Here is a 25,357-nt window from a genome sequence, read left to right on the forward strand (position 1 = left end):
CGCCTCGCATGACCAAGTCCACCAATGACTAATAAATTCTCAAACTCAATTTCGTTTCATGCATTTGCACGTTCACCGCCATCGCCACCAATGTCCACCGCTGCCCGCCATTGTCGCTGACTCGCTGCGCTCACTACGCTTGCTACGCTACAATTATTGCCATTGCTGCTTGCGCTGCTTTTGCCTTGCATGCTGCTTCCTTGCTGCAACGCCTTGCCTCTGCTCGCTTTCGGCGCACTTCCGTTACATTTTCAGCTGTTCGGAGTACATTGAAATATTTCCGTTCCTGCGGGAGCCCGTCATTGAGAACTCGACTAATCCGGATTATGTTATTTGCAATCGCACCGCTGCTACAGCGCCCATCGTGTCAGCATTAGCATCTGCAACGGCTGCCACGGCGTTAGCAGCCAACCGTAGTGTTGCAGCAACAAAGGCCACGCCGTCACCCACAACGGCTGAAATCAAGCAGAAAGCGACGTCGTCCGTTAAAGCCAACACATTGACAATGGCGCTGGCAGCTAGCAAGAAGCCTGTGCCGGCTGCGGGTGGCGTTGCCAACCACGCTCATTTAACGGTTATTGCTGCCAATAATTCGGTTGCCGCCGCTGTCGCTGTCGCTGATTTACGTGGCAATGAGTTTATTTATAGTGCAGGCAAAATTTTCGGCATTCGCGTACGCTTTAACCAACAACAACTGCTACAGCGCGAGCAAGCGCTGGGAAATGAAGCAGGCGGCGGCGTTGCGCTCAAAAATTGGCTGCTCAATATAACCGGAGAGTATCGATTCTTGAAGAAGGGTATGCATTCGAATTTCATTTTATTTTTATATTTAATGATTATATTGATTGGTTATTGATGTTTGCTGCACCGGTGCGACCAATTATAATTAAATATTTTCTAATTAAAATTTTAAAAGCCATCATGGTTAAATTGCCTTTAATATAAAAAATAAAATAATAACTATAATATATTGAATTTTAGGTGGTTTATAAGTTACATTGCTCAAATTAACTGTTGGGTGGACTGTGTGCGATTTAAAATCAGTTTATGGAGAATATTTTATTCTTGTTATAATATATTCTCCAGATTATAATTCTTACTGACTATACACTTAAGTCGGTGATTACAAATATTTATTGCATTAAATCAATAAAATTGTTGTAGGAGCTCGTTAAAAGTATAAAATGTTAATAACATTTGAAAAATGTTGCTCATACGCCATGAAGTACATCAGTAGCAAAGAAAGCATAATGAAGACAAATATTTTTCAAACATTTTTTCATTGATCAGCAGCAATATAATTGCAGGTCCACCCAAATGATACACAAATTGTTGTATTGCAAATTTATTTCAGCCGCCAATCTCGCCTACCTAGTAAGCAAACTTATTTCTCATACGATATTTTTCATATATCCAACTAGCTCAATTACAAAGGCTAAGTTAAGTGAAGTTCAAGTAACTCATAAAAAATACGATAATATATTACTATGCACAATGGCTTCTATAGTTCTTTCTTCAATATGTGCTTAGTCTTATGTTGAAAGTTAGTTATCATTACATGTCTCCAAAGCCTATTTCTCAGAGTATCGAATTCACTAAGCGAAGATTTAAGTTAAATCACTTCCAGAACTAGCTATAACTGATCTAGAACCACCGTGTTTATTCTACGAGTGTTCTTCAGAATTATTTAGAATAATGAATATGGCCAGTGTATTTCATTGACTAAAACAATACCCAACTTAATCTTTGTTTTGATTTTTCTCTTTTGGTATTGTCATGCTTTCAGAACATTTTCAAAATGATGGACGCCTCATACCCGGATCATATTGTGACTATTATTTCTTTGCTGATCCCAATGCGAAACCTGACAGCTTCGATATTTGGCAATACTTTCATTCGCCTCGTTTTCCAGCGAAATATCCGGCGCACATCAAATGCGCCTACAAATTCATAGGCCGGTAAGAAGTGGCAAGAAAGAGCCTCTAAAGAGAAGTATACAAAGGTTCTATTATATAGAAAAAAGAGTGTTAATATAAGTGTGTTGCAATCGAATGATGTTTGACTAAGTTTTTACTTTAATATTCTGGTATAATTTCGATGCTTCAATTGGTTTGTCCATTTATTTACGAGTTAGAAAAAGAGAATGGTAAACTAAAACCGCTGAAGGGAATAAAATCGAAAAAGGTATCAGCAGTCATAATACGAGCAAATTATTGGGAGAATCTCTATTGTCCTTTCCTCTAAAGGAGGTGTTCTCAAATTAACATTATATTTGACTTATTTTAGATAATAATTAATTAATTTAATTTAATGACAGATATATTGAAAGTATGAAAATTCTTTTAACTTTCTAAGCTATCAAATATATACGTATAAGTCAACTATTTGATGTTGAAAAAGTTTAAGGCCTACTCTATTAGTAATATTTACAAACTCTTATGAACTACTTTTGTTCTCAATTTCCAACAATTGTGTTCCTTTTTTCATGCACAGCCCAGAAAGTCGCGTAGAAATAGTCTTTGAAGAGTTGCAGCTGCCGAAAAAGGATGACAGGTAAAAGAAAAAAACATAAAACCAAATAAACTTTATTTACAGCAGCTTGAAGCGAACATTTTTAAGACCGATTTCGATTATTAAATGAATTATTTAGAGAAAATATACTTTAACTAATTAAATTTCCCAAAGCAAGCCTTTTACTTCTCAATAAATAGAAATTTTGTGCCAATTGTAGCTGCAGCATGGATAAGCTGACAATTTTCGACTCGGAGTCAGCCAATATGAATGCCGTTATTGATGTTATTTGCGATGCGCCGCCTACACGACGCATAATTAGTTCCGGTCCCGATTTGCTAATCGAATTCAACGCCAGTTCCAATAAGACAGCCAAAGGCTTTCGCGGCAAATTCAAATTCATACACAATGAAGTCGAAGACCAATTTCTGTCAGCCAACACAAATGATTTGACAACAGGTAAGCGCTCAAAGCGAAAACAAATAACTTGAAAATATTTATTACTCAAACGTATAATATTCTTGTTCTTAAGCAATAACAACTTTATTTAATGTATTGCCTTGTTATTTAAAGAAAAGATAATTGCTCTCGAAAGAATCGGTTTGCGGAAGGAGACTCCACGTCCTGTGCTCACGGCAGATGAGTGGGGCAAATTTTTCAAGGATAACGGTAAGTTTTGCATGCTATTTATCTTTCTCTACAGATATCTATATATATACAGGGTTGGAAAAGATAATAGGGACCCATATTTTGTTGCACAGATTTCCATATATTCGTCCTACGGTATTGCAGTTAACTGATGCGAATTAATGCTACCAAATATTATATACATACTATATATGTATATTTTTATATACTATATGTCTTCTAAATTGTGTTTATAAAAATACGATTTTTTTCTTATTATATCGTCGCACACAAAACTGATGTTCTTCATTTTTAAGTAATGGTGGTAAATCAGTCGTTAATTAAATGCACCGTAAAATCGTCTTGTACCAAAAAGTAATACATTTTGTTTTTACCTACTACATTAGCCGCCACGGTCGATTTAAGCCCTCCAAATAACGAGTTCAGCGGCGATTAGTATTTCTGAAGCTAAGCAAGGGCAACAGGTTAGGTTAAGACGTCGATGCTAACAGAGATCTGGGACAGCTTACTAGAGCGCCGGTCCGTTGTGGTACCTAAAACCCCTATATAATAGATCATAAGACCCTTACAAATCGACAAAGCAATCACTAATTTGTTGAGTCGATTTCAGCTTCGGTTATGTGTTATCTTTTCTGAGGTTACCACCACTAGGATAAGACCACCTAGATGTTTCAGCCTCAGTCCTGCAACAGATGGTCTATGACGGAGAAAGTGCTGGGCTATTTCCTCAATCTATTCCATAAAACTTTGAATACTGTCGTCCGGCAAGATTTGCAGCCTTGCAACATATATATCTATTGAGCAGTGTCCAGTAAGAACACCTACGATTTCGGCAAAAAGAACTTTAGCAACAACAGAAATATAATTTTAGCCTGCTACGCAAGTGTCGCATTAGTTCAACCAAACCAAAATTAATCGAAAACAGTCTTTCGAGCTCCGAGATATGTGATTTCACCAAAAATTGGGCGACAGTCTGATCATTTATATATCTATAACCCTATATCTATCTCGAATAGTTTTAGGTGATACATAAAATCGTTAGGTGAACAAAACAAGAGTATAACTCAGCTGTACTTAACCTTCGCACATACATTTTTTCAAACGAAGAACACGGTGTATAAAATCAACTTTAAACCTTGTAAAGTAGTCAATGCAACTTCACCTCAAAGAATTTTGGTTAGCTGAATTGGCTGTGGATCCTTCAGCATTAACTAAGAAAGCTTATATAAAATTTTTTTCAAGTCCTGCGGTTACTCTTTCTTATGTCAATTATAAATTTAGACTCTGCGTAAGTTTGGCTTCCCTAATTATATAACGTTACATAAAACACTGTTCTATTCTCTTTCGCTCATTAACTCACTTATTGCCTATAAAAACTGGCTGAAAGGAACCAAAAGATAACTAACAACTGTCTCCGCTTCCGATTCAACCACGAAACGGAAGTCGCTCTTTTTGCCGCGCATAAATTCTCATCAGCAAAGATGTATTCCTCTTTGTTTCGTAGCTCAGTCTCCAGCCGACTTCGCATCCACACAGCGGCTGAGACTCCAGTTAGCAGTCAACCAGTGAAGTACTTAGCCGCAAATGAAATTATGCCTCGGTCGGAGAGTAATTCCCGCCAAGCGACGAAAGTGATTTCAGTTTCTTCTAATAACACGCCGGCTTGTGAAGCAGTGTGTTTGTGTGTGTGTGTGTGCGTGTTGGGAGCTTCATAATGCGAATTCGCCGATTTCGCAGTTACGCTCGTACACTTCGCTTTTGCTGCCGCTGTCGGCATTTGTTGGCCTTAATTTCTAGCGGAAGTGGAAATGAACCACAGCGCATATAAACGTACGTAATATTACCCTAGTTTAGTCGCACCGCGCCGCATAGCTGCGTGTAAGACCGAAAGCCGTAGACGATTACCCATTCAGCCAGCGGCACACAGCCAGTCGGTTTACGCGTATATGTGTGTGTGTGCGAAACTTCACTTGTGGCGAAACTATCAGTTGGCAGCATTTTGCTTCTTTTCTACAACTTCCGTTCGGCAATCGGCACACGCCGCATGCCACACGCGTCTTCGCACAACTCGCTCGCCAACTGGCCACCGATGAGCCAGCTCTTACTACATGAAAAACATATGTATGCGTGTGTCTTGCAACCATGGTATCCTTTGCAGCTGCCACAAGCGTTCAGTTGTAGTTTTACAACTGAAGTGGACGCTTCTCGTGCGCGAAAGAAATTCCAAAGCAATCGGAGCATTCGTTTCGCGTATACATTCGGCTTTGCATGCGCGCGCCAAAACAATCGTTTGGCAACTCGAAGTTGCCCTATCGTTAAGTGCACAAATTTGAATTTGAAGCGGCGGTTTGCGTCTCCAAGGTGTGGGGTGTATAGAAAGTTGTGTATTTGATTAGTGAAAACTTGAACCAAAGGAAAAATAATAATTTTGTCTTGACATCGGAAGACGCAAATTATGATTGAAATTCAGTGGACCCGCGTGCATTCCGAGTGGATGGGTCCGTTGTTGATTTTGATCTGCTTGCAAGTGTTGCCCACGGTAAACACACAAACAACTTCGTTACCAACTACAACAATAACAACTATAGCGCATATTTTCTTCAAAGCGTCGCCAACAAATGCTAGCAAGGAGCTTTGCACCTCTGTGGGCACTGCCAGTGAGTGAAAAGTTGCCAATAAATTTATGTAATAATGTGTGTAGGTGTGTTGGTTAATCAACAAGTGTATTATATTAGCATTTTTTTAGAAAGATATTTGAGTTGTTATGGAGTTACATCTCAAAAATATTTTTCAACATTTTTAACTATTTGGCTTCAAAGCTTTCTTCTCTTAGCTCTGTAGGGCGCCACAAAATATTCTAAATATATTTGGTAGTCGAAAAAGTCTGTTCGTATTTTGTCGTTGCAGTTGTATATCTCCAGAGTTACCAATCACATTGTGTCATACCATATAGTGTTGGAAAGGTGAGACTTCATTTAACCAAAAAACATTAAATTCGGGGAAGTTGAAAAAAGTTACAGCTATTCGAAAATGAGTGAAAGTAATGAAGAACTTGGCTTTATTTTGAAATTTTTGTATAAAAAAGTGAAGAATGCCACGCAAGTCAACAATAAAATTTGTGAAGTTTACGGAGACGATGCTAAATTAGTTCGTGTAGCACAACAATGATTCGCTTGCTTCCGTTCTGGAAATTTCGATATGAAAGATGCACCTCGCTCTCCTCTCTGCTCGACCTATCGTTGAAAAAAGTGATAAAAATATGGAAAAGATTGACCAGGACCATCACATAAGCAGCCATGACAGCGCTAAGGAACTTAACATTCATCCTCAAAGGATTTTGAACCATTTAAAAAAGGCTGACTACTAAAAGATGCTCGATCTTTGGGTACCACATGAATTTTATGTGGAAAATTTAATGGATCGAATTAACATCTGCGATTCTCTGCTGAAACCAAATGAAAGCGTACCATTTCTGAAGCGAATGGTAACAGGAGACGAAAAGTGGATCAAATACGACAATAATGAGCGAAGAAGATCATGGTCCAAGCGTGTTGAAGTTCAACAAATGGTCGCAAAGACATGATTAACGCCTCGAAAATTTATGCTGAATGTTTGGTGGGATTGGAAAGGAATCGTCCACTATGAGCTGCTCCAGCCTGGTCGAACGATTCATTCCACATTTTACTGCCCACAGCTGATGAGATTGAAGCGAGAAGTGATCAACAGAAAGGGCTTCGTCTTCCAGCAAGACAACGCTAAACCACACACATCTTTGATGACTCGGCAAAACTGTCTCTAGCGGAAGATTGGCAAAAAGTGACCATTAAAATGCTACATATTTGTTTCACTGAAGCTCATTATAAAATGAGATGAAATTTAATTAGATACGATACGAAAAGACTTTTTCGACTACCCATTATTATAATATGAAACCCTTCTGCCAGTGTTCTTTAATAGGAAGTAGATAAATGAAATAAAACATTGCTCTCACACATCACGTGTTGCTATTTTCATATATTTTCCAACAATTCAGCATACTTACAATGTAGTTTTCGGCGAAAACTTTCTATAAAAACACTATAAAATAGAAAAAATTTTACAGAAAAAGTATACTAAGAAGGCCAAAAGAGCGGTCAATATCGCTTTCAATAGTTGATGTAAAATCTTAAATCTACGAAAAAGAAATAAAACATAAAAGTTTCGAAACAAAACAGTTAAAGACCCGCAATGTTTAGCTGCTTACCTTTTATACATTTTTCGCGCCCTTTCAATAGTTTCTGGTCCCTCTTTACCCAAATATAAGCGCATGCCTGCCAGGGAGAACTCGAGATATTCCGTCCAGTTTATGGACCGAATGTCAAAGTTGAAAATTTCCTTATCCCTCGCTGATAACGAGTCCCACAATGATTTGGTGTTATCCATAGTAAAGGCGAATTCGTTTACAATGAAGTATTCCATTGCGGCAGTCAGTTTGTGTATGCTTCGATAGAGTTTGCTCATTCTAAATGCAAATAAACAAAGGATAAAGATTCAATCAGTAAAAGGGGCGTGATGAAAATTTTCGTTCAAAACAAATATTTACTACCCCGGTTTATGGAGAGTAAGTAAAAGCGGGCGCTGAGTTAGTTAATTGTCTCGTTGTACCCAGTAAGTAACGGGACATTCACAGATATGATGTAAGAGACAAAAATGCTAACCTTTTTCGCTTGCCCTTTAACGTTAGCAGGAAATCGATTATATAGCCGGGTATTGTGTGATAGAAGAACGTCAATATATCATATAACCATTTGTCGCCTACAGTTATCATGTATGGAAACCAAATCATTTGAACAATAGGCATTATGGGACCAAAATCAGTAATGGTTTGCATATATTGTTTCCAGATCAGTGGATTCTCATCGTCATTTGTGTAGTTGTAAATCGGTGGCGCCAAATTTAAACTGCAAATGTAAAGGTTAGAAAATATTTTACGCATTGCCCGCAACTCTCGCATACCGTTGCCGCTGATCTGAGCGCGCAGTTTCCCTACCGATGGCCAGCATTAAGCTGGCACAGGAATCCGCCGGCACCAGATGTGCCCTATGTTCCGACCTCATTTGCATTACACGTAGAACGCCACGTGCGCATGCGTACAGCGCCGCCGATGGTCCATATAAGTTGCCGGCCCAGCCGCTAACAGGTTCTTTATAGGTTGGCACAACTAAAGACGAGTGTGTTTGGAATGAATAAGTGCAAATCACTAACTGTTTTCGTACAAACCTATGGCAGGCCGAAATATGCTAATTGGCAGGGCACGTCCCACAGTGAGAACCGCTTCCTCGGCTAGAGACTTCGTGAATGTATATGTGTTTTTATATTCCGCACAAAGTACAGTCGCCAGCTTATTCGTCGTCTCGGTGCTCAAACTGTCCGCCAGCTCACACATTTTAACCGCACCAATGCCCAATTTGTTGACATAATATTTTTCATCGATTGAGTGCACCACACAGTTGGCGAACGCTGAGGAGACATGCACGAAGGCCTACACGCCAATACGGCCAATTTATGTATGTATATAAGGTTGGTGTTAGTAAATTTGATCTCATGCAGCATTTGTACTTACTTCAAGGTTTCGCATTTCTTTGGCCAATTCAAGTAATTCCAATGTGCCGCGTACGTTTATATTAAGCGCTTTTTGCAGCGGCTCATCGAAACGCACTGTGGCCGCCAGATGTACCACCACATTCACCTCGGCAATCAATGCTTTACGATCCTCGTCGGAAATGCCGAGTTTGGGAGCTTGACAGTCGCCTAAAATCACACGAACTCGGTCCGTTAGTGTGACACCTGTATTTCTCAGCTTCTCGAAGACCTGAGACATAAAATGGGCATCAAATATGGTTTTATAAACAAAAAATGAAAGGGGGTTGGCGTGTACTCTCCCACTTACCACATTTTGGCAGAAATTAGTCAAACGTTCTTCAATACTTTTACCAGCTTTGGGGCGTACCATCATGTAAATGCGTTTAACCTCGGTTGCTCGCAGAAATTTTTCAATGAGAACTGAAATCGAAAAAATTTTATTGAAGCAATAAGATTTATTAAATGCAGGGTATAGTTTTTGATTCTATTTTGTAATGGCTGTTTAGGGTTGGTTCAAAATGTCAATCGTTTAAGTCTGAGGATTCACTTGACCGATAGTGTACAACGATTACCACGATAGAGATCTGAATATACGGATTTCGCTGAACGAAAGTGTAATTGGAGAGAAGGTAATCTAAAAAGTAACCGAAATACAACTTGGGTAGTATAACTGGAAGTCGTTGACCACTTTATGTGTTTTTCACTTTTTCGTATTTTCAAATTCTCTTTTCTTTTAAACGGACTTCGAATATTGATAAGTTTAAAGCATAATCTATACGACCAATTCTCCGTGGTCTTTCGCATCGTGGGCGATTAGAAATGGTTAGGAGTTTGCAATCCTTTCAAATAAATGTAAAACCTTGCACGTCGGGTCCACTTCAATAATAAAGTAAACTCGAGTCAAGTGAAATGTCAAAAAACCTGTCAAAGTAGACAACGGGATGTTTTCGCCTTAACTGATGTTTTTAAAACCCTATATCCTTAGATACTGTACTAATTTTGTACTGTGAACCGTTGAGGGTAAAGGTTGAAGTCCGGTTAGTGGCATAAGAAGCCATGAAGCATGCTTGCCAGCTAGAAAAAGTCCACAAAGAAAGTTTTTCGTAATATTTCACCTTGACGTAATAGATTTCATATTAGCATGCGACCCCATTATTGTATTGAATTGCAAAAATTTGTGATGGTCTTTGTATTCAAAATAAGCCGCGTCATGAAAAATATTTCAGCGCGTGCACACTGCACTCTTCATATATGTATGTACAGGGTCTAGGTACATTATTTGTGCGCATATATTTCCATAATGCACTTCACGTAGATCTTATACCTAGCCTTTAATCATGATCACTGAGTTCAATCAACTTGCATGTGGAGAATAAAGTCCAACCAACTGATTTCAATGAACGCACCCATAACTTAATTTCTCTAACCGACCCGATCCAACCGATCGCATTTATCGCTAGATCGAATTTGTCATTCCGATCATGTATTACTTTCATCACTTGTCAAAATGGAAATGCGAAAGGTATGTCATATGAAATCGTGATATTGGTGATTCTCACAGTAATAGTTTCGTTTTTTGTAGCCTGGGTGCAAAGAACAAACTTTTAATCTATGATCTCTTTAAAGTGGTTTGAACTCACTTTATCCATTTCTACATCAAGTTAAACGAAACGAATTTACCAATTTTTAGCAAATTGACACCAGTCAATTTCATCTGATTGCGTCCCACAACAGCCGAAATTGTGGAACTCCAATTAGTGTCTTCTCTGCACAATAGTGCCTTACTACATACATACCACCTCGTGGGAATTTATATTGTTCTTTATGTTCAGATCGGTTAAGACTTGGTGTTTTTCAATCATACATTGAAAATTGTACTGTTTTGTGTCTTTAGTAAGGCAACGCTTATTTCGTAAGTAAAAGTAATGATTATAGGATTTTTATCGTCTGAAATGTACTGATTCTCCACTAATAAAAGCACAGATCCTGATCTATACAGTGATTTTGCATATTTTCTTCCAAAATCTTTAACTTCTATTTGGAAGAAACTTTATATTTGTCCACAAACTGCTTTCGTTTCAGCACAATCTTTGGTTTCAGTCTCTATGGTATATATAAGTATGTACACTGACACCTGAATCCATGGTAATTTTGCTGCACAACACATTTTTTAAGAATAATTTCATAAAACTTAATTTTTGTTCAGTGTTTCACACCGTCATATTGTTTATACCTATTCCCATAAAACCGGTGCCTCCTGTTACGAACACCGTCTTGTTACGATAATAATCTTGTATATCGGAGGACATTTTGCCGAATTCTGTTATTCTGTTATAGTATAGCTGAGCGCGTTCGCGTAATCCTTAAACGATTCGTATGTGTTTTATTGAACCCCGACTAATGGTCACTTAACAAACTGAAGACTGAAGAAGCGCCCATTCGTAGTTTATATAGTTTATGAGCTAGACCGACACATGCGATGACCATTTGAATATTTCTTCCGCCAAGTGCATTTGCAATTTTTACATATGGAAATGGAATAATGAAATTCATTTCGAAAATGCGAAATGTGTTAAGTACAGAATTGAAAAACACATAAATTTCACTTTCATTGTACTTTACAACAATTTAGTTTAATTACATATATAATTTTTAACTCACGATTTAGGCCAGTCATTTTTAATAAAATTATAACAAGTTGCGAATGTAAAAACATATTCCAAATTAAAAAGTAAAAATATCACAATGAAACTCTTCAACGTTCCGATCTGTTGGTCAAATGTCAAAAAATGTGTTTGTCCTGATTTTATCATAAACTCGCTGCAGACAAAATTGAAGATCATGAAATTATGTAGTATAAAAAATGTATGAATAATTTTCGTATTAATAAAAGCCACTGTTTCTGAGTGAAAATTATTGAAAAATTAAAAAAAAACGTTAGCAATTTTTTTCAAGAAAAAACACATAACATTCAATTTCAACGGGGAATGTTTATTATCATTCGAAAGAACATTCCTTGGCACTTATTTTTTGAAGATTATTTCTTTCAAATGCCTGCCGCGGCTACGTCTCCAATGATCCAACCGTTGAGTCCAATTTTCCATGACTCGTTTGAGTATTTCGACTGGTAACTGGCGAATGACACGCATGATGTTTAGCCCCAAGACCTGAATGGGAGCGGGATTGTTCTTACAGGAAAATGTCTACCGATGTCATATCACACGATCTTGGTGGCCAATCGACCGGCCCAAAACGTGAAATTATCTGTTCACCGGAATGTTCTCTCTATAAATACATTGATTGATGAGATGACATCAAATAGTCGGTAGTTCTTATCGGCATCATTTTGAAGAAATATGGACCGAAAATTCCACGCGGTGCACAACTGGGTCTCAAGATGGGGTGAAGTTTTGCGAAGAGTACATTATGTTGACCACAAGTTGAGCGGATCGCACGAAACACATTCTTTACAAAAATAACATGACAGCATGACACAATTCGCGGGAGATCTGTCAAAGAAAATCTATTGAAAAAAGTACCTCTACTTGGATCAACCGTTATATCGGAAACGGAAATTTTTGTCTAAATTAACTTTGTTATTCAATTTACCGTTTCGTTGAAAATCGCGAAAAAACCTTTTTGAGCTTTAACCTCCAATATTTTCTTTTCCTTTTTTCCTTTCATAATTATTTCATAGTTCACAAAGCCAGTGAAGATTAAATATAAAGCCAAACGAATGGTCGTAGAAGAAAGTGACAGCTCTCCCCGATGTCTTTATTTCAAAAGGATAACGATGAGCCGAACAGAAACAAAATGTTATTTGTGGATCTCGAAGAAGTCTATAAATAAAAATAAACTCAAAAAATCGCCAGTTCAGAGAATTAATTTTGTCGTTCAGAATTCCGCAAGCTTTTTAAGGTCTGAGCTACGCAAATTCCTTAATCGATGATTCCAGTCCTGGATATATTATTCTAACCAAGAAAAAATGAAGTTATTGCATTTTTAGTTAAGCAACTGCATTGCTTGTCATTCTACGCATTTGATAATTAAGAAAGTATAGACGTAATACCACATGTCTACTTATGTATGTATGTGCGAATATGTAATAGAAAAAGAATTAATTAAACTGTAAAATACTAAAGTCTGAAACCACTTGCAAAACAACAACAGGCTAGCTCTTATATATAAGTAGTATATGTATATAAACCTCTTCGTATAATTTTCATATAATTTATAATGAAGTGTGGCGCTTTAATGAGGCACCTATCCAATAAATTATATCATATGTATGTATATAAAATATCAATCAATAGGCAACAGTGCTATCTGGTCAGTCACTTTTGTGTTGGAACTAGTTGACCTCAAAGTCATTAGAATTATTAAACGATGATACAGCACTAGTAAAAGGCAGCAAGAATTCGATTTGTGCATCAATGGGCTTTCATTAGGAATACTTGTAACTCCGAGATTTTAAAGCTATAATAGAGAATTGGCGGTGACTGCCCTACATAATTAACTAAATTGTAAAGTGACAAGCTGTCATTGGTTTATTTAGTAATTATCTATTTTAATAAAGCCGTCCAATTCCAATAAGAACAAATTATATGGAACAAAGAGAAGATTTGTCACTAAAGTTGACATGATACGAAATGCTTTCAATAAACTATTTAATTAACGTTTTGAAGAAATGACATTTATTATAACCGTGTCAGAATTTTGTCAATTTAGCAGTCTAATATTCAACCGTTATTAAGTCAGTGAAATTAAAATTGCTAATTTGTTGTCATTTGAATATTTTTTTCCTATGAGCAAACACGTGTGCATAAAATTTTCTGTTGTCAATAAAATGTGAGTGAATTTGACGTTTGTCATTAATATTCTCACACTCGCTAAGATACATATATATAAACGAAAAATTTTCAAGCTTTGCGCCATCTTCTAGACTACAATATCAAAAACCTGACGTCAAAAAAGGGTGAAAGCTCTACAGTCAGCATATAAAAGTAAGCTTTCACAATTATGGCTGGACTTTGAATGATGGAATAATATTAAAAATTCAATAAATAATAATGCATTTGTATATGGTATATATACTATATGTATGTATATATAAAGGTATTTTATTCAACGTTTATAAAATTTCATATTTTTTGTAATATTATTACTAATTTTTAAATGCGACTAGACATACACACAAACAAACGCACAACAAAGCAGCAAGCAAATTACCAGCAAATCAATCAAATACTTAATAACGAAATATGTACCTACATACTATTTATAAGTCATTAATTATCGCAATGAATTAAATTCTCATACATATGAACATTCGAACATACATATTTAATTACGAAATTGAGACTCGTGTCTAAGCAAAACAAACAAATCCAATGAGTACTAACTATAATCATCCTTAATTATCACATTGCCATAAATTTACTTAAACATTGGTTATTAAATGCGAAGAAAGGCCCACGACATCAAAGCACAGGCTCCGCCGTAGACCAGTACCTGGACCGTGCGATGTAAAATCAGCAGCCTGAAAGAGAGAATATATTAAATTTCTAAGCGCAGTCATTGACTCTGTAAAACGCATACCTCTGCATCAGCCGTTTGGCTTTCGGTATGGTCTCGGGTTGTTCCTTGCCCATAAAGCAGCGCACACCCATTAGGGAGTTGTGAAAGTATTCCGGCCAATTTATTTCGCGTATATTGAAATTGAAGATTTTCTGGTCGGCACGCGAGAGCGAGAGCCATAACTTGCTTGTGTTCTCCATTGTGAAGGTGAACTTGTGCTCCACAAAATAGTCCAGTACGGCGATTTGCTTATGCAGCTTTTGATATGTTTTTATCATTCTGCAACGAGACAGCAGTCAATATTAATTTAACAAAAAGATTTCCACGAACTTCACGCGAACTGTGGCTTATATGCGCTTACCTACGTTTCTTCCCAATCAGTAGTAGCAGGAAGTCAAAGATATAGCCCGGTATTATGTGATAGAATAATATGAGAATATTATATAATAATTTCGAGTTGACTATTATCACAAAGGGATACCAAATCATTTTGGTCAGAGGCATTTTCGGTGCGTGCTCCTCCAAAGTTCGTCGATAGGTCTGCCATTTCAACATGTTTCGTTCATCGGGCACGAAGTTGTAAATGGGTGGCGGCACAGAGGTGCTATAACAGATGGAACATTGTAAATAATTGCATGCCAATATATATTTAATACTATTAATGAAAGTTGATTTAAGATCAAAAGCAATGATCTATTGTTATGGTCACGTTCGTGGAAATGTGAAAACAACAAAATTGCATTGCTGCCACGAAATCTTTCCTGAAGACTTCACCTAGTATCAGGTCAGACGTTTTTAACGTGGTTTATTGTGTACTCTTAAGCCTCAATATGATTACTCAAAACTTTAATTTGGACGCACCGAAGTAACAGCGAGGTAGGTAGGTAGAATATGCAAAACTACAGATTCCTGTAAAAAGACTTACGTTTGGTTCATTTGTTTCGCCGTATTCCACGCCGAGACCAGCATCAAATTGGCGCACATATCCACGGGAGCGAAGTTTGCATTCGTATCCAGATGTAAATAGAGCACACGAACTACGCCATGCGCTACACCATACAAAATGCTCATCGGTCCGTATAGATTATCCACCCAGCCAACGAGCGGTTCACTGTAGGTTGGTATAACTGCGCAAGAACCAAATTGTACCATTAATATTGCTCCTAAGATCTCTGTATTCTACTCGATTTTAAAGAAGCGACACCTACCTATGCCGGGTCGGAAGATGCAAATCGGCAAATCCTTTCCTTCCGACAACACCGCCTCTTCCGCCAGTGCTTTTGTGAAAGTGTACGTGTTGGGTGACTTGCCCAACCATTCGCTCGTCATACCATTGGTTTTCTCCGGACCCAATAAGTCCGCGACTTTGCACATATTTTCCGCTGTAATGTTGAGCTCATTTTTGTAATAGACCTCATCCACATGAAAGACTGTGCAGTTTGCAAAGGCGGACGAGACGTGTACGAAAGCTTGAAGCTTGCGCATTTTCTTCGCCAACTGCATAAGATCCATGGTGGCGCGTACATTTATGGCCAGCGCGTTGTAGAGTGGCTCGTTGAATCGCACCGTTGCGGCGCTATGCATTACGATTTCCACTTCATCGAGTAGGGTCTGACGATCTGCAGGTGAGATACCCAAACTGCTCAACTGGCAATCGCCGTGTATTGGTATTAAACGGTTTCTGGCCGTTGGTTTCAACTTGTTTAATTCGGTGAACAACTAGAAGTTTTATAATTTGCATTAAATCGTAGCAGTATTCTTTGTGGCGACCGTATTTGTTGATGTAATTACTTACGGGGTTTTTGAACATGGCTTCTATGCGCTCCTCTACGGCTTGTCCCTTCTTTGGTCTCATCAATATATAAATACATTTCACGTCAGTGGCCCGCAATATTTTTTCAATAAACACTAGAGGGGTGAAAATAATACAAGACAATTATAGTTTGCAAATATAGTCGAACCTGCATATACATATAAAGGGTGAAACTTGAAATTTAAAGGGAATGTTTATTATCGTTCGAGGGAATATTCTTTCGCTAAGATCACGAGTTTGAATTTCAGACATCAAATAGTTGGTTATCATGGCGCGATAACGGTCGCCACTAACGGTTACATCATTTTTGAAGAAATATAGACCGTTGATTCCACAGGCTCACAAACCACCATAGAAATAGGCCTCCTCGCTGAACAAAATTTAGCTCGAAAACATCGGATCTACTTGGAACTTTTCAAGAGCTCAGAGAGCGAAGCGATGTCGCTTGGGCGTTCTTGAACAAACTCTATTTTGAATGCCAATATAAGATCTCGATGAAAAATGCATTAAGTCGTTCCATACGTTAGTCCGAGTTCCTGCGAACGGAGCCGAATCGACTGTCCACGGTCTTCGTATACACTTTCAGCGACGGCTTTCATATTTTCTTCACTGCGTGCTGGACGTGATCTATTTTATTATTGTGAATATTACCCACAGTAGGCCGATTATGTTGACCATTAGTGGAACGAAGCGCGCGAAACACATTCTTTACAGAATGTGAATTTTCTTAAAAAAGTTGAAGAATTATAAACGTTGTTAAAGCGTAGGTCTTTTTATGATGAAACGCCAAACAATACTGAACAAAAATAACAAGACAGCTTGACACGACTCAAGCGTTAGCTGTCAAAAAAGTGATTGAAAACATTACTTCTACTTGAATCACCCATTATATTTAAGTTGACAAATACCCTTATTTAATCAGCTGCTTAATTATATTCTCATACATTTTTAATTCTTATGATTCAATATTTTTTTAATTACAATTTCTTAGGAAATTCCCACAAAACACCGGTGTATCTCAATTAAATGTACACTTGCTTAATCCGCGGAGTGATTTGCAGTTTATTTCAACATTGTAATGTGCGCACTGAAAAACCATCCGTTATTAATAACAGGTTTCGGTTTTTTTTATCTTCTGGAACCAGTCAAATTATAGTGTAATACATTCCTACTCATTTCAAGTGTTTTGTTTTGAAACAATTTTTTTTTAATGCTTGAAAGTTAATTGCCAAGCAATTAATAAGCGAGGAACAAAAGCACAATTTGAAGTGGCTTCATAAGAAAATTAATTTTAAATATACGTTGGATGTGCACAAAGTAATTAATATTTGTAGTCAATCAATTTCAGTTTATGTCTGAATGTTACCCAAATACATCGATTCGCCAAAAGTTTTTTTAAGAATGATATATTGCTTACAAAATATTATATTATTTATATATAACGCCATTTTTTGAACGAATAACGCTCTTATTTTATATAAGTACTCACTCTTCCACATAATGTTTATTTAAAGCCAACTAAAAAAGTTTGTAATAAGAACTGCTTTCACAGCACATGAAATTATTTTGAGGTTAATTTTTTTGCCGAATTGTTCTACTCTTACAACATGTTGCACAGAGTATAGTTCTGTTCACCTAATGGTTTTATGTACCGCCTAAAACTAATCGAGTTATATATAGGATTATGAAAACCTATAAAGTGGTATAACCAAGTACTAAATTAAGATATAGAACTGTAACTTGGCACTGGTGATCGCAGTAGCAAGAGGTACTTGTGGGATAAAAATGTTTAACAAGCGCCCTCTAAAAGGTTTAATGTACACATCTGGTTCTAGCCATAGTAACCGAATTCGCTCAACATAAGTCCTATAAGAATCCCTCCGGAAATCTGATGATAGGCCTGCTCACTCCTTTTATAATGGTACTGTTAAGAACTACTAAAAGCGCGGTAAATGAATAAACAAAAGCAGAAACATTAAATTTTGACACTGAGAATATATTGGGTTGTCAAAAAAAATCAATTCGTGTGGCACCCATACATCGAGTTTCTTAGTGACTCCAAGCTTCTTCAAATGGTTTATAACGGTTTGATGACTACTATGCCGGTCTCTTTCGACCAATTCAGCGATTTTATCGCAATTTTCGACGACAGGCCTTCCGGAGCGTGACGCATCTTCGACCACCTCTACACCAGAACGAAAACGTTGAAACCATCGTTGTGCGGTGGAAATGGAAACTGCACAAATTTTATTGGCGGCTTGAGATGCATTTTTGCCTTTATCGTAGTTGTACTGTAAAATATGCCGTATTTTCTCTTTATTTTGCTCCACGTTTGCGACGCTATAACTCACGAAGGACTTAAAAGAAACGAAAATCAATCAAACATGTGTTAGCGCATGAAATGAGCTTTCCAAAAAGGAATAACCGATGCGACGAATAAAACTATAACTACGCGCTTTCAGCGCCAACTAGCGAAAATACCGCAGCATTTTTTTGACAACCCAATATTTCACTTTCTGGTATACAAAAAGCGAAGCAATTAATATTACGAGATAATACTTTGTACGAATAGTGCCTTTGAAGTGTGGCCCCTTATGACCAAAAATTTTCCAAATTGAACGAAAATTTTTCAAACCTGAATGTGCGGACCCCAGTACCTACATACAATTGTAGTGGGACTTAGTCCAGTGGCACCGTGAGAAAGACAAGAGATGGGAGTAGGTTAGGCTTAGCGGATTAAAGTTTCGCACTCCGGCTTTCAATGCTTCCTTCTATTATAGATTTTGATATAAAAAAATATCGGTCAATGGAGGAGGTATATAATTTAATCGAGTCAATATTTCTCTTATTCCCCATATACCTAATATAAAGATTTTTGGACTTCTGGATGACTTTATATCGCATATATCGGACAATATGTGAGCTATCTTGAGAAAGCGCGTTTACCCATAAGAATGAATTTTTTGTGCCTAAAGTAGATAAAATTGGACGAAAACTTGACTAGGCTCTATATAACTATTAGGAACGTTTATGAAACCTTGGGAGCATTTTATTAGTCTGTATAAAATCGGGTCACTACTATCTCATATATGTATACCTAATATAAGAAACTTTCGTCGAAATTAATGACAATTATGGCGGTCAATGTATGAGTTGTATACTACTGTGAGCAAAAAATATTAAGACTTTTTAATTTAAATTTTGCGCGGAATATTTTTTCTCTAGATTGGTACCTGCACTGTCAGCAAACATATCCTCAAAATATTAAACACTTCATGCAGTAGTTTTCTTAAAAAAAAATACCCAAAATCGCCCTTTACACAAGGAACTTTCTATAATCATAACCGACACTTGCTAAAAGAAAATTTTCACTATACGTTTATAAAAGTCTTAGATATAGTTTGTGTATATTTTTATTATAATTTTTTTTTGATTTAGAAATAGATGTCAACTTTCAATTTCCGGGTTTAAAGGCAACGACTTTAAAGTTTTTTTTTCTTAATAGTTAAGCAAACGAAGCAATCACTGAAAGTAGCAGCTTCCCAACAAGCAAATATAATTAAAAACACATCACTCTACCCGAACAGTATTTCAACGCATAAAATTAATTTTTTATTGCAAACGCCAGTATGAGCTCGTGCGATTTTTATCGCTTGTTTATTTAGTTATTTCACTAGCCAAGAATTAAGCACTTCTTTTGCACACATTCACAAACTGCGCTACAGTTCATACAGTTCTTGCCACCAAACTTAAGCTATGTATGTATTTGTATGGAAAGCGCGCTTTCGTACCTTTGCCCAAAAATCCCGAACCGCCCGTGAGGAATACACTTTTATTTCGATAAAACTCTTGCACTTCCGAGAGGTTTTCCGCGTTCACCCCGGTCACTTGCATTGCCGCTGTCATTTCGACTATTCACTCGATCAAAGTCAAGCACGAAGTGGCGTTCTATCTACCGAGTTCTAAAATCCGTTATGAGACTAAAGTTTTCGAACCGTTCAACGCTGCGGCGGGGCGTTAATAAATTTCCAGTTGTTGAGAATTTCGCTTTTTATACTTGACAGCGGCATTTGCAAGCAATATTAGATAAGTACACCTACACCGATACATACAAACATCAACAAATACGCACATACATACATGTATGTATATATAAGCTTATAGATATATATATATATAAATCAGTATATAAATCCAAGTCAACTTTGTTGCTAATAGAAAACAGTAATTGCTCGTAGTAAAGTGGTTATGCTAAGTAAAGCAAGGCTTCAGATACAACAACAAAATACAAATCAACAAAAACAATAGCAACAAACGACCCACACAACGATGCAACGTAATCCGGAAAAGATAAAATGTACGTACATATGTATATACCCATACAAACACACACTGGGCGCTCTGCACCTAGAATACACCTGAGCCGCGCTTTATCATTATTACGATCGACTAATTCTTATTACTGTTATTATAAGTTCGGCGCTTGTATATAGATATACATACATACATACATATAATACATACATACATACCTGGGTGTATGGAAATATTTTAAATTACTCATTACTGGTTAATGCTGCGACTGCTTTCATTAATACTATAATTACTTGCCTCCTATGGTGGTATTCGTGAAAATACTGACGACAGATCGGCTAGCTCAGCTCGGTTTGTTGACAGCTTCACTAGACAGTTGCGGAAAAATTCTCGCTCTGTGATGACGTTGCGGTCAATAGCGTCACAGATCTGCCTCACAAGTGATCAACCAGTTTTGCAAATCTTGACATTTGGGATGCAATGACTAAGTACGAATGGGTTCATATAAAAATATATGCTCTGCAAAGCTAAGGAATTCTTTTGCTTTCCCTGGCGGGTACTGCGTCGAATACTTTCAGAGCTGGAGTGTTTTCATCTATTCGGACGACATGACCTAGCCAGCGTAGCCGCTGTCTCTTAATTCGCTGAACTATGTCAATGTCGTCGTATATCTCGTACAGCTCATCGTTCCACAGTTTGCGGTATTCACCGTTGCCAATGTGCAAATCTAAATCTTCCGCAGAACCTTCCTCTCGATAACTCGCAACGCCGACTCATCAGATGTTGTCATTGTCATGCCTCTAGACCATATAGTAGGACGGGGATGTTGAGTGACTTGTAGAATTTGTTCTCGAGAGAGGACTTTACTTCTTATTTGTCTACTCAGTCCGAAGTAGCATCTGTTGGCAAGTGTTGTTCTGCGTTGGATTTCGAGGCTGACGTTGTAGTTTCTGTTAGTGCTGGTTCCAAGATAGACGAAATTATCTACGACAAGAGACCCATTTCCTTCTCTTCCTTATCTATCGAACGGCTCGGAGAGATTATTCCGATCCTAACGGAGCTTAACGTCAGTTTACACAAGCGTATTAGTTGTGCAGAGTTACGAAATTCAGACATAACGGCATAATGGAAGCTCCTTTTCTTCAAAATCAGCTTTGAAATCGACCTTTAATCTTACGAGGTCATCAACCAGCTGGACAGCGACACTTTCCCAATTAAGGAACCGGACATTTCAGGTACATGCCCTTAAATGGTAATCCTTAATACGTTTGGAGTGGTCGTCATCAAAAGAGGGGCCTATAATTCGAGGCTGTTTTATTCTTTTCATAGGGATTGCTTTTTACGTGGCGAGTCCCAAATTCAGCGAACAATGCTGTTTCGCCTTCTCACTTTAGCTCGACTTCAAACGAATATTATTTAGCTACTCTGAAGATACTTGTTCTAAGACCGGAAGTCGTGAGCTGCTTGAGCCATATGTAAAAGAATCTTCTGGTCACTCCCAAGTGAATGGCGATCAGAGAACCGTAAAATGAAGTTGTTCGAGATAGTAGGAATTCTAAAGATATAAACTTAATATGTACATCAAATCATTCACAAATGTTTGGGTATGAGAAAGCTCTGTGCAAAATGGGTGTCGCGCGAGTACACTTTTGATCAAAAAGAAGATCGAGAAGATTTGGAGCAGTGTTTGGAGTGTTAGAACGTAATAAAATGTCAATATGTGACACTAGATAAAACGTGGCTCCATCACTTCACTCCGAATTCCAATCAACAGTTATCCGAGTAAACTGTACACGATGAAGCCGCTCCAAAGCGTCGAACGCAACAAAGTTATGACGTCTGTATTTTGGGTGCACATGGAATAAATTTATTTGACTAGGTTGAAAAAGTAAGGACCATCAACAGCAATTACTACATAGCGTTATTGAACCATTTGAAGAAGGAAAAGAAGCGCCTTGTCTCCAAGCCAATGCACCGTGTCACAAGTCAGTGAAAACGTTGGTGTAACTCCATGAATTGGTCTTCGAATAGCTTACGCAGCGTAGATCTAGATCTTTTCCCAGGGACTACATATTGCTTACCCTCAGATCTCAAAAGAATGCCTGCTGGGGATAAATTTAAATAAATTATGAAGAAGTGATCGCCAAAACTGAGGCCTATTATGAAATAGTCTAAAAAGTCTCTTAAGGACATGACATCATATACTTGTATTTTAAAGAAAGGGAATGAAAATATATTATTTTTCGATATAAAACTTATCGTCCCCTAGCCGCATATGTTTTTCTATCATGGCAAAACTGCTCGGGAAAATGTCTGTCTGTCGTTAAGCGCCACAGGTAGAAGTTCACGAAAGTGTGGAAAGTTTTTAGAGCGTTATTCACTTCGGAGGGGCTAGAAACCATTATTTTACATATGGCTCAAGAAGCTCACGACTTCAGGTTTCATATGCCAAAAAGCATCCATTTGAAGGCGAGCTAAAGAGAAAAGGCGAACCATCCTCCCCAGGGTTGTGAGCTGGGTTTTGGATCCGCCATATAAAGAAAAACACCCATTTAGATATAATTAAAAATCACGAATATTGGATATGTAAAATGTTAAAGGTTTTAACTCAAAGGCTTTTAGTAAAAAAATAGCTAACTAAGGATTTGTCAAAGGGTGATTTTGGGTTACCAGATACAGCGAATCGTTTTATTGTTAACTTATCTGAAATATATTAAAAGAGTAATTGAAATACTAGCATTTGTATTTACTTATAATTTGTAATCCACTTGTGTAATTCATAAACATTTTATTCTAAAGTGACACTATCCAATCTTAAATTGAACGGGTATGTTAAATTCGTTCATACTTAATCACAGATAATCGAAGTAAGTGGACGTTGAACTGGAAGTTTTTACGGCTTGTAATTCTATTGAGTCACATAAGTGCATAATTATCGCCTTTTTAATATGTCTGTATTAAGTAACTCTCTTAATATTAAATAACAATTCCAGAACAAAAACAACAGCAACAAACCGACTGAGTAGATTTCTATACTCAAGCATGATTTTTTGTAATACGAATACATACTTAGTTAGCTATTTAATTACCGATCGATGTTTGCTGGCGTAACGAAATAATTGAGGAAAACAAACAGTCACACATACATATGTACATACAGCCGAAGCCATAAATAATAAATAAATGACGTCGTAAGATAAAACACAAACAAAAAACTTAATACGAATAAATAAATATGAAAAGGCTGTCAGCAAGAAGTGATTCTTATGCTTGTATATACGTATGTGTGTATATGTGCGCGTAATATTTAATAGTTAGCAAAAACTGATTTGTTCTGGCTTATTTTGCCGCAGACATTTGCTGTTTTCTAGATGAAATCACAGCTTCTTCGCGTTTACCCACCACTTTTTCAAACGCTTTCGCCAAGTGATTACAGACATACATACATATCTACGCATAGTGAGCTCTCGTACAGGCCCAGCGAGGAAGCACCAACAGTTACATAGTTGATTTTTGATTAAACATTTCGTGTGTTAAAAATATTAATAATAGTATAAGTTAAAACACTTTAATGGATTATCTACACACTACCTTGTAATTCTACCTACTACTTCTCTTACTGTCATTGTGACTAGCGAAGTAAGCTGCTAGCGTTTCATTTAGCACTTTTCACTCTCTATTCGTCACCTGTAGCCTTTTATACTACTTCGTAGCTCCTCGTAAGGTAGTCGGTCTGATATATAGAACTCCAACTATTGATGGCTTTAGCAGCATTGGAACTAGACCAGTTTTAAATAGTGCTTTTCCTGGTGAGGTTCATGCAACTTTCGTGGTAGTTACTGCTTATACTCAATGGCCATATGCATTGATTGAAGGGGTCCCGCGCAAATTATAATTCGTGCCTGCTTATGCATAAATACATATCTTATAATATTGTATTGGTTTGTGGCAAATAGCAAATATTCGCAAAAACAATATGGGAAATAAAAGGCGCCAGCATTTTCTACTCATACACATATGGATATTTATGTATGTATATAAATAAATTGCAAAAAAACACTGAAGCGAAAAATTAACGCATTTCAAATATCGCGAATGGCAAAGAAATAATCGTTCCTTTTCTTCTTTACTATCGTTGACATCGTTTATGTGTCTCGTTTCTTCTTTTCGCCATTCGGCGCCTATTTGGAGATATCAAGTGAGACCAGGTCCTTCTCCACCTGATCTCTAGAACGGAGTGGAGGTCTTCTCCGGCGGATACTGCGTCGAATACTCTGAGCTGGAGTGTTTTCATCTGTTGGGACGACATGACCTGGCCAGCGTAGCCGCTGTCTCTTAATTCGCTGAACTATGTCAATGTCGTCGTATAACTGGTACAGCACATCGTTCCATCGACTACGGTATTCGCCGTTGCCAATACGCAGAGGCCCATAAATCTTCCCCAAAACTTCTCTCTCGAAAACTCGTAACGGCGACTTAACAGTTGATGTCATTGTCCATGTCTCCTACATAATAAACATTTTAGATTAGCCAATGCTCTGCTCGCTGTGGTTGACCTTGGTTCTCTTCTAAAAAATATACATGTTACAGCAACAAAAAGTTGTTCTTGAACTTAATAACAGAAAATATTTAATACCTCCAATGAGTAGTAGCTTAATTGCCAATCAATCTGATTTATACTAGTCATATATTCGATTCGCCACTTTAGAACAATTACAACTATCAGAGAAGTATACTTTACATTAAAACTGACTGGATAGATACATATATGTACATACAAATATAATAGAGTAAACTTCACAGAGGCAAACAAACATTATTCAAACATTACAGTAAATGAATTCTAAAAGTTTTATTGCAAATATACATTTT

General features: G+C 37.3%; 4 protein-coding genes across 4 annotated transcripts in view; 1 reads left to right on the plus strand and 3 right to left on the minus strand.

Annotated features, from left to right (window-relative positions):
- Positions 1-25,357, minus strand: part of LOC125776420 (glutathione S-transferase D1-like) — a 111,069-nt gene that overhangs the window by 44,707 nt on the left and 41,005 nt on the right. The window lies entirely within an intron of this gene.
- The window catches only part of LOC105225826 (suppressor of lurcher protein 1), a 44,628-nt gene that overhangs the window by 7,427 nt on the left and 11,844 nt on the right, over positions 1-25,357 (plus strand). Inside the window, exons 3-7 of the mRNA XM_029550045.2 lie at positions 256-797; positions 1,787-1,958; positions 2,494-2,553; positions 2,732-2,970; positions 3,085-3,180. Of these exons, the coding sequence (XP_029405905.2) occupies positions 256-797; positions 1,787-1,958; positions 2,494-2,553; positions 2,732-2,970; positions 3,085-3,180 (1,109 nt within the window). The remainder of the gene's footprint in view (positions 1-255; positions 798-1,786; positions 1,959-2,493; positions 2,554-2,731; positions 2,971-3,084; positions 3,181-25,357) is intronic.
- LOC105225825 (fatty acyl-CoA reductase wat) lies at positions 7,154-11,233 on the minus strand. The gene is made up of 8 exons (XM_011204461.4): positions 11,015-11,233; positions 9,089-9,201; positions 8,762-9,010; positions 8,419-8,680; positions 8,155-8,359; positions 7,857-8,099; positions 7,403-7,660; positions 7,154-7,330 (listed from the first exon to the last, which is right to left on the minus strand). Exons 1-8 carry the CDS (start codon positions 11,088-11,090, stop codon positions 7,237-7,239), a joined length of 1,500 nt encoding a protein of 499 aa, XP_011202763.2. The 5' UTR covers positions 11,091-11,233; the 3' UTR covers positions 7,154-7,236.
- Positions 13,876-20,202, minus strand: LOC125776419 (fatty acyl-CoA reductase wat-like). The gene is made up of 7 exons (XM_049448186.1): positions 19,963-20,202; positions 16,154-16,266; positions 15,567-16,077; positions 15,284-15,485; positions 14,720-14,962; positions 14,380-14,637; positions 13,876-14,320 (listed from the first exon to the last, which is right to left on the minus strand). Exons 1-7 carry the CDS (start codon positions 20,075-20,077, stop codon positions 14,236-14,238), a joined length of 1,527 nt encoding a protein of 508 aa, XP_049304143.1. The 5' UTR covers positions 20,078-20,202; the 3' UTR covers positions 13,876-14,235.

This window comes from Bactrocera dorsalis, chromosome 2, assembly GCF_023373825.1.
Source record: "Bactrocera dorsalis isolate Fly_Bdor chromosome 2, ASM2337382v1, whole genome shotgun sequence".
Lineage (NCBI taxonomy): Eukaryota > Metazoa > Arthropoda > Insecta > Diptera > Tephritidae > Bactrocera > Bactrocera dorsalis.